General features: G+C 43.2%; 1 protein-coding gene across 1 annotated transcript in view; it reads right to left on the reverse strand.

Moving 5' to 3' along the window:
* PHEX (phosphate regulating endopeptidase X-linked) overlaps positions 1–17,257 on the reverse strand; it is a 225,173-nt gene that overhangs the window by 38,313 nt on the left and 169,603 nt on the right. The window contains exon 13 of the mRNA XM_083172463.1: positions 5,233–5,310. Within this exon, the coding sequence (XP_083028589.1) occupies positions 5,233–5,310 (78 nt within the window). The remainder of the gene's footprint in view (positions 1–5,232; positions 5,311–17,257) is intronic.

Below are 17,257 nucleotides of genomic sequence, written 5' to 3' on the forward strand. Positions count from 1 at the left end.
AGCCAGTCCCGCAAGTGCCAAAATAAAGCTGCGTGATTGTAGGTAACTATGTCTGGAAAGTTAACACCTCCATTAAATACGGGTTGTGTAAGTTTCTTCATCGCAGTGCATGGACGAACTCCTGCCCATATAAATTTGCGGGCAATACAAGTGATCTGTTGTGTGTCTTTTTGAGTTAGTAGGACTGGAAGCATTTGTAATGGGTAAAGTAGTTTCGGGATTGCTACCATCTTCAGCAAGTTAGCACGTCCCAGATAGGATAAGGGAAGTCGTTCCCATTTGGTCACATCGTTAGATAAGGTAGTAATGGCTTTGGTTACGTTTAGGGTGTATAAGGTGGTTGGGTTTCGGGGTATCAGGATGCCTAGGTACGGGATATATGTAGTTTGCCACTTTAGGTTGTATTATAGTGCCCATGGGGGGGGAGCCTTTGGACCGTAAAGCAAAAGGGCAGAGGATTTATCCATATTAATGCTGAAGCCGGTTATGGGTTCAAAGGAAATTAATTTGTTTAAAAGTAAAGGTAGAGTGTGTTCGGGGTTGGCGATATAAAGTAGAATATCGTCAGCGAAGGCTGATAATTTTAGTTCTTGGGTGCCTATTTTTATTCCTTTAAATTCTGGCCATGTCTGTAATGTCCGTAGGATGGGATCCAATGCTATGTTGAATAAGAGCGGTGATAGGGGGCACCCTTGTCTAGTTCCCTTTTCTAAACAGAAGCGTGGACCCTTGGATCCATTTATCAATAGTGAGGCCGAGGGGTTGTGGTATATTGTTCGTATAAACTGGAGGAAGTCCGAGTCAAATGCCCTTTTTTCCAGAACGTGAAAAAGGTAAGGCCATAAAATCATGTCGAATGCCTTATTTGCATCCAAACTTAGGAGCATGTTTCGGGAGTTAGGTAAGTTGTGCGAAGCTATGACCGCTGCCAGGGCTGCACGTACCGCCCTGACAGAGTGTCTACTCCGCACAAACCCCATTTGTGTCGGGGTAAGAATGTCTGGTAGGATTGTTTGTAGTCGTAGAGCTATTATCTTTGTTAGAATTTTATAGTCTACATTTAGTAGACTTATAGGACGGTACGAGGACAGTAAGGTGGGATCCCTATCTGGTTTGGGAAGTAGTGTAATGAAGGCTTCATTAAAGGAGGACACATTTCCTTCTTTATAGATATTTTGGTAGAGTTCAAGCAGGGATGGTGTGATATGGGTTTGAAATATACGGTAATATTCTCCTGTAAAGCCGTCAGGACCTGGGGATTTGGCATTTGGAAGTTTGGATATTACCATGTTGATTTCTTCAGTTGTTATATTCCCTGACAAAGCAGATTGCTGATCTGGGGTGAGTGGGGGCATGGCCTCACTTGAAAAGGGTACTCCCTGAGTGGCTGGGTCTACAGGTGGTGAGGCAAAGAGGTTTTGAAAGTACGTTTGAAACTGCCTGGCAATCTCAGATGATTTTGTGATATTCGCTTTGGAAATCGGGTGTTTTAGCTTTTCTTTACTACTTATGTATTTTGGAATGTCAATCTTCCATATCTGAACATGTTATTGAAGTCTTAACAATCACTTATAAGGTGGAAGCAAGAAAGCACTGCCAAGGGGAGTATCTTGGGTGCTGGCTAGAGATGTGATTCTAAGTGCTGCTGCTACAGGAAAGGGGCTAGTCAGTCCCAACAAGAATACAAAAAACAGCAAGGTGTAGATGCGCTGTAGAATAGTACGGTGGTCTTTAGATGGAAAAGGCAGTCTGTGCTGAAAGAATGTTCTATAGAGGTGAAGTTGTCCAATGGAACCAGGATAAGCATCCAAGTGTGGTTCAGCCTGTATAAGGGACTGAATCCAGCAGTGAATTGTAACATGCAGAATTACCGTTCACAGACAGGTCCCATCTAATAATCGGGAAACTGCAGGTTGGATTGCATAACCGATCCACCTGAATTAGGGCCATTGACAGTCATGTATATATACACATATATATTAGTTTCACATAACAAATTAATCTGTCACATTGCAACACTTGCTGGCCACACATCAGACCAACTTTCCTCCAACCATCCAATTAGTTGGTTGGACTGAATATCTGGTACTGTATGGGGACAAATGCCAATAAGCAATTTGCTCACAAACTCAGGAGAATGGACACAAAAATTCAGTGAAATAGTTTAATTCAAATAGGTCCAACTACAGAACATTGTCTGAGTGACAGTTGTTGTCCATTTTCCGATTTGGGAAACAAATGACTTAATTACAAATTACATTTGCTCCTATCCAGTACCAGGTTTTTAATCCAACAAACTAGTTGGATGGTTGGAGGAAAGTTGGTCTGATGTATGGCCAGCATAAGATCCAGTTTCAGCTAAATAGATGTCCGATGCTAGCATAGTGTACATGGACTTTCCTGCGCTAGCCATCTCGTGCTGCGTGATGAATTGAATCTAAATGTATGTTTTGTTTGTTTTTTCCACATAATAAGGACTTAGCTCTAACTGCAAGGACAACTGAAAGGTATAGTATCTGACTTAAAACATCTTTGCTATTTAAGAGTGAGCTGCTCATACCTAACTAGTGCAAGTAGCATTGGTAGCACATATTTGAACATGTGAAGCGTTTGGAGAGTCATCTAGCACTGACTACGATTATATGCACTTCCCTTATATGATAGTCATGTTCATTTTGGGGGCATTAAGCAAAATCCATACTCTATAAATGCTTTGTTTGTTCTAGATGGAGTGTAGTTGGCCTATTACTGAGGATAATTAGGGTGGCCATACACCATACATATGCATAGGATCCCCCTTGAATAGCCCTGCAGCTTCCCATATGTGGTCCTTTTGCATATGATGTATCGTATGTGATCCCAGCATGGCTTGCATGATCCGATATATCTACAGTGCAGGCCTTGCGATCTCTGGCGCATCAGATCGCAATCGTAGGTTCAACACATGTGATTGACACTTTGGTACTTGTTTCCTAGCACGGCGCCCGTCGGGGTTCATCGTGTACCTTAAGTTAAGGTACTTAAGGTATGCGATCGACGCAATGTTCTGTCAATTACCGGGCTTTATTGCAGGCAATAAGAACATCGCGTTGATCGCGTCCATCTCATGCCATTATAATGGCATGCGATGCGACCGACGCGATCAATGCGATTTTACATAGGGCTCAATGTCAATTGAGCTTTCAATGTTAAAATCGCGTTGATCGCGTCCATCGCATGCCATTATAATGGCATGCGATGCGATCGACGCAATCAACGCGATTTTACATAGGGATCAATGGGAATGGGCCAATGGTTCCAATTTCTCATTGTATATGCACCCTCATGTGTTAAAAGTATGTCAAATGTCACCCCATTGTTAACGCCACCCCACTATTGACCCCACTATTGACCCCGCATTGGACACAATGTAAAATTGGGTCTCAGGGACCATTTTACATTGATTCCAATGTAAAAATCGCGTCAATCTCGTCGATCGCATCACATGCGATTTGGTTGCATGCGATCCGATCAACGCAATTTTTTTGGTCCCGATGCTTAAGATCAAAATCGCAGGCGCCGTGCTAGGAAACAAGTACCGACACTTTTCATCCGATTTATCGGACTGATCCATCAGAATCGGATGAGACGTGCCCAGATTGCTCTAGTGTATGGGGGACTTCAAAACAAGCAACATTTTGTATTGATCTCTAACACTGAGCTACAGTAGCAATTTCCATGATAAATCATTTACCTTACAGGAATTCATTGCATCACTTTACCCCAAGATTTATTTCGATATACAAGCTGCAATACATTTTATTTATGCCAATAAGATAAAATTTGTCTCCTGTGGCTTGTTGTGTACTAATCATTCACATGGTCTATTTGCAAGAGTTCTCCCTTTATTAAGTGTCATTTATATTATTTGCTTTCAAACAGATTGCTTAACCTGTTTCTTGCAGCTGGTTTATTGGCTCATAGCTGAGCCAGCAGTTTATGTTTTTCTAAGCTTAACTGCTAATGTTAAATGGGGTGGGGGGATTTTAGCAATAATAGAACTTGCCATTAGAGAGTGTGACTTATCCTTTCATCCTTGACACAAGTAGAGGATAAATGAAGAACAACTGACAAAATGTCATTACAGTGGCATCAGTAAACAGTGCGTGATCCCGGCCCTGTACTTTTGTAGGTGCTGTCACGCTACCATAGACCATAAGACTCCCAGTATAAGCTGTATGCAGATACCAAGGAGATATCTTGCTGCATTTATTTTACTTGTCCATTTTTATACAAATGTAAAAAAAAAAATAATAATAATAATGATCCTGCTTAATGGTTAATAATTGTATATATTAACTCCATTTAAATGGGGTAAATGTTGATTCCTACACAGGGGCACAACCAGTGGTGTCATTGACATTTAAATTTGGGAGGGTAATATTTTTTCAGTGCAGGGAAAATACTGACTGCGTTTGCATGTAGCCCATAAATGTTAGCTTTAGTTATACACTGCAATTTAGATTTTAGTTTGAATACACCCCACCCAAATCTAAATCTCTAAATCTAAATCACATCTCCCCACTGTACCTTTACTTTTAAACAAAGCAATAACAATAAAATAGTTTGATCTGATTGTTTTAATATAGGGGTTTATGGGCTATAAAGGCCCATATAGATTATACCTAATTGCTTTAGAATGGTTATTGCATTTGTTTTGATTGATTAATTACATGAAATACTAATAGATGGGTTGATGTAGCAAACAGTCAAAAGAGTGGAGAAATAAACCATAGCAACCAATCAGGTTCTGTCATTTTATAAAATATACTTGATACATGCTACCTGATAGCTGATTGGTTGCTATTGACAACTTCTTAATTGGACCACTTCTCTGATGTTTTTGCTGCTTGATACTGTGGAGTAACTTTATTAAGATGGGAGTTACATTTCAAAAGGGATGTTGCTATGGCCAACCAATCAGAATCTACTTCTTAATTATTTATTAAGAAGATAATAGATAGAACCCGATTGGGTGCCCATAGCCACACCCTATGTGAAATAGAACTCCCATTTAAGTAAATGTCCTCCTGTATATCAACCCCTTTGTTACTATTTGTTTTACATTTAGAAATCATTCTACATCCAAATATATTACTACCGTACTCGTGCACTGCAAATTTTGTATTTGGCAAGAAATTATCATTTGTTAAACTGGAAGTACATTGTGTATAACGGACTGTAAAGACTCACGGATTTAATCTCTTCGCTTATGTATGTTTCATTCATTATAAACTCTGGGTATCCCACTTTTGCCATGACAGATCTTGCCTGAAAAAAAGGTATACATATTAGGATGAGATACTAGAAGCAGAGATGTCAAATGTACAGTCTACTATGGCAAGGTACAACTGGGAAAGATAACATTGTATGGAAGAGAATAAAAAGATTAGAGTGACTTATGATGACACACAATGGATGGATCAGACTGTTTCATTGAATGTACAGTAGGTGATGTAGACTTTGCATGTTTATATTTGTCTCTTTGACGCCTGATAGGCACAAGAGGTACAGTTCTGCAGGACAAAATGGTGGATGAAGGCATTTCAACCATATCACATGGCAATCACAATTAGTTAATCATTTTACATCACAAGTCATAATAAGAGAACAGAGGCCTTGATTCATAGATGTCAGCAAATCAATTTACAGCTGTGAATTTGTACAAAAAGTGGCAAAATTTGTATTAAGATTGTAAATGCCAATGTCGCTGTAAAAAGAAGCAACATCCATCACAGAACAGTTAATTATCAAAGCTCTGACTTCCAAACATACCCCATAAACGGTTGTGATATGTCTGCGTTTTTACTCCTCCAAATTGTCCCTGACTCTCAATCACTTTGCAAAAAAATCCTCTCTGTTACAGCCCTCCCTAAACCATTGAAACAGATGCCTGATGGGGGGAGGTTACCCAGCCTGTGACTGTTAACTTAGATTAGAAGGAGACAATAGAATAGTGGGTTTTGCAATTCATATGAGAAATTAAGCATATGTAACCATATGCTGACCAAACACCACAACAATAATTTTCCAAGCCCCCCCCCCCACCACCACTACCCATGATCACCCCAAGGCAGCCCCCCTACCACTGTCACCCAGTTACTGCACCCTACACCACTATAACCACCAGCCATGTCTTCAAAAAGTTGTGTAATTGGGGAATAGGGGGCACATATACAGAATATATCTGTGTGTGTGTATGTGTGTGTGTGTGTGTGTGTGTGTGTGTGTGTGTGTGTGTGTGTGTGTAAATCAGAATCCCTGATCATCAATCTGCATGTCCGCGTCTGTGTGTCAGCGTCCATGTGCTTCTGTATGTTAATGTCTGTTTGCATGTCTGTTCCCATCTACATGTCTGCATCTATGTGTCAGTGTATGTGTTAACATCCATCTTCGTGTCAATTTCTGTGTGTCAGCGTCCATCGACATGTCACTGTGCCAGCGTCCATCTGCATGTCCATGTGTTAGTTTGTCAGCATCTGTGTGTCCATGTGTCAATGTCTGTGTGTCTGGATGTCAGCATATCAGTGCCATGCTGAAGATTATTGGTTTGTTTTTTAATATTCAAAACATGCCAGGGTAAGCAGCCACTGTCCACCTACTTCTGTGACATCACAAGTTGGAGAGAAGTTGGCCAGTCTGACGTGAAAGTTGGTTAGTTGTGTGATGTGATGTTTTAGTTGGAAGGTTGCTCAGTTAGATGGTTGGAGGAAAGTTGGCCATCATTAGCAGTCAGCAGAGAGCCCTACATTGGGGCCTCATAGCTAAAAACATGGATTCATGGACATGCTGATCCCCAGCACTTCACATTTATTAGGCAATCTGTCAGTCTAATGTTCTAATAGTTGTTCCTCACCCAGCCTTGCTTCATCTAATTTAGCTTTGTAATTTATGTAATTTAAAGGTTCAATCGCTTTTTCATAAATATACCTTAAAGGACATGTGTGGGGGAGCGAAGGGAGATTAGCTACATCCAAAAATGCCTCCACAGCTGATGTGGTCTACCTTAAATGTAGCAATCTATTGAAGCAGCCTGCCTTGGCTATTAGGAGATTAATGGCAGGCAACTGTTACAAGTGCTGACACATCATTCAACCCCTTTATTACTGAAGACTTCCTGTTCCATTAAACATGTGCGATAGTAATAAGAATCGGAGCATTGGCATTACACTAACAATAAATCAATTCAGATGTTATATGACCTGAAAACTAAAGCACTGTGCTTGCACTTTAATATATGCCCTGTCCCATATTGTACAAGTAAATGTAGCATAATACTATGCTTTCCTGGCAACAATATATTTATTTTATGTACAGAAGGTAAATGAGCCAAAATAAACAATCAGTGCTTTAAAAGTATACAATATAGTTAACTTACTCACTGTATACTGTGAGAATGAAATAAGCTTGTAAATTCTAACCAATGAATGTTAATATTGAGGCCTACACTACTCCCAAATGTGGCCAAATCAAACATAACTTTAATATTGAAATATGAACCATAACATACTATTTAGACATACTTGCCTACTGTCAAAATGTGTGGCATTCTCACACACTGGACTTCCCCATCCATGATGACCCAGAGGGCACCAATAAACCGGTGGCATGTTTTTATGTTCCACTGCACTTCATTTGACATTTTTACTTTCAGACCAGAGAGTACATACACAGAACATACACAGCAGATAATGGTTTTCATAGAAAAGGTGCTGTAGATGTATAACATATGGGCTGCATTATTCCCTGTTTACTTTCCTGTGCTACATTGTTCTAGTGTCCTGATTCCCTTTGTATCTGTCCTCTGCTACATTGTTACGGTACCTGATTCCCTTTGTATCGGTCCTGTGCTACATTATTCTTGTGTCCTCATTCCCTCTGTATCTGTTAAGAGATACATTGTTCCAGTGTCCTGCTTCCCTCTGTATCTGTTATGTGATACATTGTGCCAGTATCCTGATTCCCTCTGTATCTGTTCTGTGCTGCCTTGTTCTAGTGTCCTGATTCCCTCTGTATCACCCGCCTACCTTTTCCTGTGCCTTTTCCTGTGCCTTATTATTCTGATGTCCTCATTCCCTCTGTATCTGTCATGTTCTAGTGTCCTGATTCCCTCTGTATCTGTTCTGTGCTGCCTTGTTCTAGTGTCCTGATTCCCTCTGTATCACCCGTCTACCTTTTCCTGTGCCTTATTATGCTGGTGTCCTCATTCCCTCTGTATCTGTCATGTTCTAGCGTCCTGATTCCCTCTGTATGTGTTCTGTGCTACCTTGTTATAGTGTCCTGATTCCCCTCTGTATCACCCGTCTACCTTTTCCATTTTGACCTAATGTCCCTGTTGACCCATGCCATATCAACCATATGGAGTCAAACTAGTGACTGTCGACCTACAGTAATTAGGGTTGACCCAATGATGCATATTCAGTTATGTACAGGGAACATACAGGTGAAACTTGAAAAATAAGAATATCACGCAAAAGTTCATTTATTTCAGTAATTACATTTAAACGGTGAAACTAATATATTATATAGACTCAGTACATGCAAAGTAAGATATGTCAAGCCTTTATTTGTTATAATAATGGCTTACATCTTATGAAAGCCCCAAATCCAAAATCTCAGAAAATTTGAATATTATGAAAAGGTTCAATATTGTAGGCTCAAAATGTCACACACTTATCGGCTAATTAATCCACAACATCTGCAAGGGATCACCGGGCCTTTAAATGGTCTCTCAGGGCCAGATGTATCAAGCTTCAAAAAGTTATAAAATAAGAGTTATAAACAGCCAGCCAATCAGCTCCTACCTGCCATGTTACAGGCTAGGTTTGAAAAATGACAGGTAGGAGCTGATCACTCTCATTTTATCACGTTTTGAAGCTTGATACATCTGGAATCCCATTTGGTTCAGTGGAATTCACAATCATGGGGAAGACTGATAACCTGACAGTTGTGCAGAAAACCATCATTGACACTCTCCACAAGGAAGGAAAGCCTCACACAAGGGGCAGTATTCAATGAGAAAAATTCTCCGGGTTTTATGGAGAATTTTTGCTTTTTTCGCCTTGGACGGAGCATTTTGCTCTCCAAAAGCGAGCAACCCTATTCAATGTGAAATATTCTCCGTCTTTCTATGGCCCTTATTCTGATCTGTGCGGATATTCCCGCATTCTTACGGAGCGGTCCGCACGCCACGGTGTTTTGCCGCATGCGGCCATCGTCCGTAGAAACGCCCACGTGTCCTCCGCATTCGGACGGACTCACTCTTTAAGAACAGGGCGTGTTTACGGACGACATACAAACCATGCGTGTGCGGGAGAAACACTCCGATTCGGCACGGTATTACAGAGTATTACAGAGTATGCTCGGGAATACCGCATCCGAACGGGAGCCAAGCGGTGCTACCGCACGTAAGCGGAGGATTTACGCCAAACAACCCACTATGAAGTATCTTCTGCAAGACATCACATGACCCACTTATTCAATTACCTATCCTCATAAAAAACTGCTTATTTGGAATTGGAATCAATTAGATTCCAATATATCCTTACAAGCATGCCTAACACATGCATTGCACACATTAACCCTTACAGCAATTGAAGTGCAATGGTTTCAATTAAAGCACTGACAAGCGTCCTATTAGTGAGTAATGAGTAAAGGAGTAGATTGTATTGGGTTCAGGTGTTAATGGTTGTAGTCATTAGGCGTACGTTCGCCTACCGCATGAACGAGTGGTGTCCGCAAAGCAATAGTACACTTGTGGACACCGCACATTTCAGCCCTTTTTGCTCGCGTGCATTCGGAGTGGTTTCCGAATGTACGCCCCCCAACATAAGTGTACTCCCCCGTGTCCGCCCATGTTTCCGCCCCGTTTTGCCCACTTTGAAACTACGCCCATGTGTCATTCCGCATGACGCCCATAATACGCCCCTATTTCCCGACTGATTGCGGTGACCAGTTTTGGACGGGCTTTGTCCGAACTGGTACCGAGTCAAGGCGTGGCACATGCGCGTAGCGTTCTCCACGCATGCGCAGACGCCGTAAAGACGCGATCCGTAAGAACGCGGTAAAGTCCGCATCAATCAGAATAAGGGCCTAAGTGATTTTCTCTGTGTCTCTCCGTGTAGCAATTCTCCATCTTTTGATAGGGAGCTGGAATGTGAACTTTTAAACTAAAAAATTTTCTGTGAAGGGGCATGTTATTTTTATGCATGTGCTTATAGCACATGAATATATATTTAATTTAAAAATATATATTTTTTTTAATTTTTTTTTTTTTTACACAGTGCAGCCAGCAGGGGGCCGGAGCGCTCGAGCCGCTTATTAGATATTCATATATTCACTGCACCCGATCGTTAATATGCACGATTGGGTGCAGTGAATACTGGGTCCCCCGCTGGCTATAGGGGGGGGGGCAGCCTGTGCTGCGTGGGTCCTGGGGAGCCCCCCTCCCCACCACATTCCTCTGGAGCAGCCAGGGAGACTTTAATCTCTCTGGCTGCTTCCGTCCCCCGGCTCCCTGAAAGCTCCCTGCCGCGGACGCTCGTCCGCTGCAGGGGTTAAGACTCACCGCGAGTGGCGGCGAGCATCAGCCACATTGAATAGTGGGTAAAGTGCCGTGACGGAGAATCTCCAAACATGGAGAATCTCCGCTAAAACACGGAGAGTGCATGGAGAGCGAAATAAAACGCTCTCCATGCACGGAGAACTTTCTCATTGAATACTGCCCAAGGAGTGGAAGGAAAAAGTGTGGAAGAAAAAGGTGCACAATCAGCAGAGATGACTGAATCCTGGAGTGGATTGTCAGGAAATGCCACTCAAAAGTGTGGGGAAGCTTCACAAGGAGTAGCCTGAGGCTGGAGTTAGTGCATCAAGAGACACCACACACCTGGACATGGGCTTCAAATGTTGTATTATTCTTGTCAAGCTGCTTCTGAACAGCAAACATCATCAGAAGTGTCTTACCTGGGCTAAAGAAAAAATAACTGGTCTGTTGCTCAGTGGTCTAAAGGCGCTGTGGAACCCTTGTGGCGGCATTTAAATAAACAATAATAATACATCTTTTCTGATGAGAGCAAATGTTGTATCTTATTTGGAAACCAAGGCACCACTGCCAAAAGTATCAAAACCTGGTTCAATGACCGTGGGATTACTGTGCAAGATTGGCAGCAAACTCACCTGACCTGAACCAAGGGAAAGATTAGAGACATAAGAACAAACAATGCAGAAGAACTGAAGGCCACAATTGAAGCGTCCTGATCTTCCATAACCTCTCAGCACTCAGGCTGGCTGCTAGCATCCATGCCACGCCGCATTGAGGCAGTAATTCATGCAAAAGGGGCCCAAACCAAGTACTGAGTGCATGATCAGAGGGATGACATTTCTGTAGTTCATGGCTTGTTCAATTATTTTGTGTCTATGTGGGTTTAAATGATTTTCTATGACATCAAAACATTAATCATTTACTAATAATTTTGTGTTATACTGGAAATGTGTAACAAGGACCCTCGCTGAGCCAGAAAAGTTGAACTATGCATTATATTACAAAGATTTAAAACACATTCCATGCATACTGAGAAGCTTCCAGCCTTTTTGCTATATCAAACATTGGGGCAGATGTATTCAGCCTGGTGAAGAGATAAAGTGGACATAAAGTGGAGATAAAGTGAAAGGTGATAATGCACCAACCAATCAACTACTAACTGTAATTTTTCAAACATAGCTGATTGGCTGGTGCGTTCTCACCTTCTACTTTATCTCCACATTATCTCTTCACCAGGCTTTATACATCTGCCCCTTTGAATGAAAGGCTCTGTCAACTTGCGGACAACTTCTTTTATTTATCACCTTTAATGTACCGGTACTTATTATTTTTAACCATCATGTGAGAGTACAGGTAATTAAAAAAATACATTTAAACTGTATCTTTTAACATACAGAATATAGGCATGCCACATATCATTTTAATCATAAGCTGCTTGCACACAAAAATGCTTTGTTGGAACCGATTCGCACGCAGCTCATACATAGGAGGTTACTCTAATCTATACACCGGTTTGCGATGTTTGCAACTGCGCATGCGCATACACAATTATGCGCATGTGCAGCCACATGGTGCAAATGGAAGCAGTGAATTGCTTATTCGCCGGCCAATTCACACCTAGCAGTGAGGATGGGGGACGTGGGGTGGCCATCCATCTTCAAGCCCATAGGAACGCTCAGCGTTTTAAGTGCGTTCCCATGAAAATGCTTTGCGTTCCCATGGAAAATCACCTGAGATGAGGGTGCGGGGGCCGTGCAGCTAATTTCAGCGGATGTCAACTGCCCGCTCACTTCCTGCACAGGGCACTCGCAGATCTAAAATAGCAGATAGGTGTCTTACAGTAGATCTGCGTGTGCTTGCAAAATCATTCGATGGTCGTCGACCACCAAAATATTTTTGACACAAATAGATTAAGATTCTGCGCTTCCACTTGGATGCGATAGGGTCTAGATTCAGTGCTAATATTCTGGTAGCTTATTAAAGATTATGAGGTGCAAGTACTGTATAAGGGCCTCTCCTAGGCCAATGATTGCACGTAGATTGGGGGTCACATACTTAATTATACGTTTCAATAGGTCCTTCTTTATCCCTCAGAAATAAAAGCATACAGTGGCCGGCTCTCGCCAGGGGCGCCCGCGCACGAGACGCTTGCGCGCGCTCCGTGGCTATGGTGCTTCACCGCCGCCCACCGCATCCAAGGTGCCACTCACCGACAGCTGTCCCCCTATCCTTGCCTGTCTCCCTGAAGTGGAGACGGGCAGGGACCCGCAGCGGCGACGTCCGGAAACTGGGACGCAAGTGCGTGTGAGATGGAGCGCCTCTGTGCCGGCGATCGCCAGTGCAGGCATGCATGGCGAATTTAAAACATAATATTCTAATGTGATGCGAGTGGATCCGATTTCCAGGTTGGGGAGACGCTGTGCTTCACGTACAGGGTTATGTGAAGCGCGGGCATCACTTCCGGCCTATAGACAGAATTAAATAATGGATCCTTTTTTAAATGCAAAATTAGGCCCCACCCACACAGGAACAGGAAATTAGTGGGCTGTCTTAAGTATAGTATAAATACGGATACCAGCAGGTTACCTCTACACACCCTGAGGAAGACTTCTAAGTCGAAACGCGTTTGGAGGTACCTGGGACCCTTATATGTACCTGACATTTGGGACTACTTTGTGGCGACTGCGTGAGAAGGTCAACCCGGGTTATAACATCTGACCCCACACTAATCTCCATATTTAGCCTTTTTTTAAAGGCCAGACACGGTACCAGGCTTTTATATAAGAGTTTTTTTTTCTTTGTGTATGTGTTATTGATAAAAATGTACTTTTTACGCTATGAGCTCTCACCCTCTATACTTTTATTTCTGAGGGATAAGGAAGGACCTGTTGAAACGGATAATTAAGTGTGTGACCCCCGATCTACGTGCAATCGTTGGCCTAGGAGAGGCCCTCATACGGTATGGGCACCTCATCATCTTTAATAAGCTACCAGAATATTTAGCAGCTTTGCGTGTCAAACCGATTGACCCCCATTATGTTTAATGTGACTTGTTTCGCATAATGGATAGATGAATGTGGACACATCTGTATAAAGCGTATTGACCTCTTAAATCATGCTGAAAAAAGCATAAATATACTGTAAGTGCAACTAATTAATGGCTGACTGCAGGAAATATCAAAGTTATTTCCTGAGTTCAAACATGTAGCATATCATATTGCAGTCGCAGTGTGCAGTCACTATGGGGGGTATCCAATTAGCTGCAGGAAAACAGTTCTCAGGGTCTAATTGGATAGCCCAGAACAAAGCAATTACCTGCGGTCAATGACTGTGGATAACTGGATATTGCTCTATGTAAGAATTCACTGTCTTCAAACTGTTGACATCAGAATGTCTGTCATCATGTTGACGTGGTTAACATCCATTAAAATGCCACCTGGCTGAAAATGTTATCATGTATCAACATAGCAATATTGTAAGCAAAAGACATGTCAGGTATAGGGTTAGAGTTAGGGTTACTGTAACCTGCCTTTCAACATTTCATCAGTGTGTATAGGCTACTTCTAAACCTTTTGCTTCTCAACCTGCTGGGTATGCTGGCTATCAGCATCCTGACCATGTCAACATTATGCTGTTATACTATGAATATAGTATGGTGACTGCCAACAAGATATATCAAATCCGGCAGTCCCCAGACTGTGATCTTACACTCTTTAGCAAGTTTGGCCCTGTTAGGGGGAAAGGATCTTCTGACGGTGTTAAGCCAATGCATTTCTGGCTGATCCACTCGCTGACATGCTGTGGGAAATTTACTAAGATGAGAGTTCTGTTTCACATGCGATGTTGCTATGGGTAACCAATCAGATGCTATCTTTGATCTTCTAGAAGGTGCTAAATAAATAAGTAGTAGATTCTGATTGGTTGCCCAGAGCAACATCCCTTGTGAAATAGAACTCCCATCTTAGTACATTTCCCCCACTGTGTCATACGTACACACTGCATATTGCACTGGTATGATGGCGCAAAGTGCAATGAGCCACTGTACACCATATTGTCCGCAAACAACATATTGTGCCGAGTAGGTCATGATGTGTAATCAGCCATGTATACACCATTTTCGGACAATTTACGGCCAATTTTCCACGAGTTTATGCCGATTTGCATGCTAGTCCATCTTTGCACATCCCCACTATCCAAGTCAGCCCGAAGTGTGATGAGAGGACGCAGTACGCGTCCTCCTGACCTGTTCATACCCCCACTATCCACGTCGTCGTGGAGTTGTTTCTATAAAGCATGGCGAGTGCTGCGAGCCACCAAGCATGGCAAGCGGACGTGAAAAACGATCCCAAAGCATGGCGAGCGGATGCAGAATACACGTCAAGTAATCCGTGTCCCCTCGCGGGACGAGCGCGGGATAGTTTTCCGCGTTCACTCGCCACGCTTCCTCTTATGTTGCTCGAGCTCCAGCCCACGGTGTCCTGAAGAACCCTATTATGATATCTATGAAAAGAGTAGCACATTGGCTGCAAGGACTTTCATCATCTTCATATAACGGTAGCTGCGGGTGCCAGTCTCTGGTGTGCATTATATTACGGCTGTTGGCAAATCTGTTAGCATTGCATCCCCCACAGAAATCTATGGGGATGTGGCTGCAGGTGGGAATGGAGGAATCATAGCAGGTATCTGAGATAGCTGCTGTGGCCCCTCCAACTCCAACGTACATTTAGGCAATACTAAATATTTACAGTGATCCCCTGAAAACACCCAAATAAAACCAAATATTCTATGACAAACAGGCACTTAATCTGGAGAGTACAGCTGTAATGATGAGACATGACGCAGTGAATTTCTTTTCCCAGATGCTCCTAGGGCTTGCATGCTACTTCCATCAATAGGCAATGCAATGGGCAGCTGGTGACTCACTGATAATGTCGCCACCAACAAAGCCCCTCAGCAGTGGTACTGGACATACAGATGTGGGTGGGGGGAGTCCCACGGGCCCTTACATTTTTCTTTAAAAGGATAACGTATTGGAGCGGGGATAGTATTGTCTTGCAGTGTATACCCACACTTACCACAGGCCCTGTCCGGCCCAATATCCACCATTGTTCGTAGGCTGGGGATGCTGCTAGGCATTTTCCTAGTTTTTCTTCAAATGTTGGTGCCCCTTTTTCATTATTCGTACAGTATGTTTTGTAATGTATACACTGCACTGCACCTAGTGGTCAGAAACAAATCCCTTTTGCAAGCAGTACGGAGAACTAATTCTGCTGTTACAGTGATTTTTATCTGACTGTACTAGAACGAAAGAAGAACTCTTTATATTTTCTCTGCCAAGTGACATCTGGGTGCACTGTGACAAGTAATAAATAAATAAGCATAAAGTAGCCCATCCTGGCAGAGTGCAGTGTGCAGCTACATCAACAACAATTACTTTACTGATAATTTCCCAGTCTACAGATCATGATCAGTCACAAAGCATATAGAAAGGCAGTAAGCCAATAATGTTTGCATGTTTAATGAGGAAGTCCCCAAGACACGCAGAAAGGGGATGCAGTTAATATCCCGGCGGTCGGGATCCCGGCGTTCAGAATCCCGACGCCGGAATCCCGACCGCCGAAATACCGACATATTCTCCCTCCGTGGGTGTCCACGACACCCCTGGAGGGAGAATAAATTAGTGTGCCGAGCGTAGCGAGGCACCGGGCCCGCTGCGTGGCGAGCGCAGCGAGCCCGCAAGGGGGGGGCGATCCACGTCCCCCCCTTGTCGGCATTTCGGCTGTCGGGATTCCGGCGTCGGGATTCTGAACGCCGGGATCCCGACCGCCGGGATTCAGTACTGAATCCGCAGAAAGAACATACTGTAGACCTTTTTTTGGGGGGAGCTACTCGAGGCAAAATAAACTGCCTGAAGAGCTACTAAAATGTAAAAAAAAAAGAAATCTGCCTTATAGTCGAAAAATGCCCCTGACACATTATACCACATACTGCAATGCCCCAGGCACTGCAATGTCCAATATGGCGCATACATACCTCCCAACACTGGAGGCATAGGAGAAGGGACATCTGCACGTGCCGAAGACACACGCCCAAAATTAAGGGGCATGATCTACTATCGTGGTACTCCTGTGAGGCCATGTCCCCATTTTTTATGCTATGGGGGCATTGCCAGTGCTCTGAGAGATGCTGGACATGCCCCCAGCCTCTCTAAATAGACAGAGTGTGCATGTTGTCTCGCGGTCTCCATCCTCTTTGCACCCCTCCATCACCTCTTCATTCCCCCAGTCACCCATGCATGCGTCTGTCCCCCCATTACTCCTTTACCGATCTGTAGCTCCTGCACCTTTTTGTCCCCCCTGCACCTCTCTGTCCCCCTATTACTCCTTTACCTATCTGTACCTCCTGCACCTTTTTGTCCCCCCTGCACCTCTCTGTCCCCTCGCACCTCTTCATCCCCTGTTACCCCTGCACCTTTCTGTCCCCTCTGCACCTCTCCATTCCCCTTACCCCCTGTACCTCTCCGTCCCAAACCTGCCACTTAGAAAATATACCACATGGTGTTGCAGGGCATTCTGTGAGGTGCCAAAGCACAAGCAGAGATAGCAGTTTGCAGTACTGATTTATTTACATTTATCTATCTACAGTATCTAGTAATGATTTATAAGATAATTTGGCTTC

Source organism: Crinia signifera, chromosome 2 (assembly GCF_055691185.1).
Source record: "Crinia signifera chromosome 2, ASM5569118v1, whole genome shotgun sequence".
Taxonomy (NCBI): domain Eukaryota; kingdom Metazoa; phylum Chordata; class Amphibia; order Anura; family Myobatrachidae; genus Crinia; species Crinia signifera.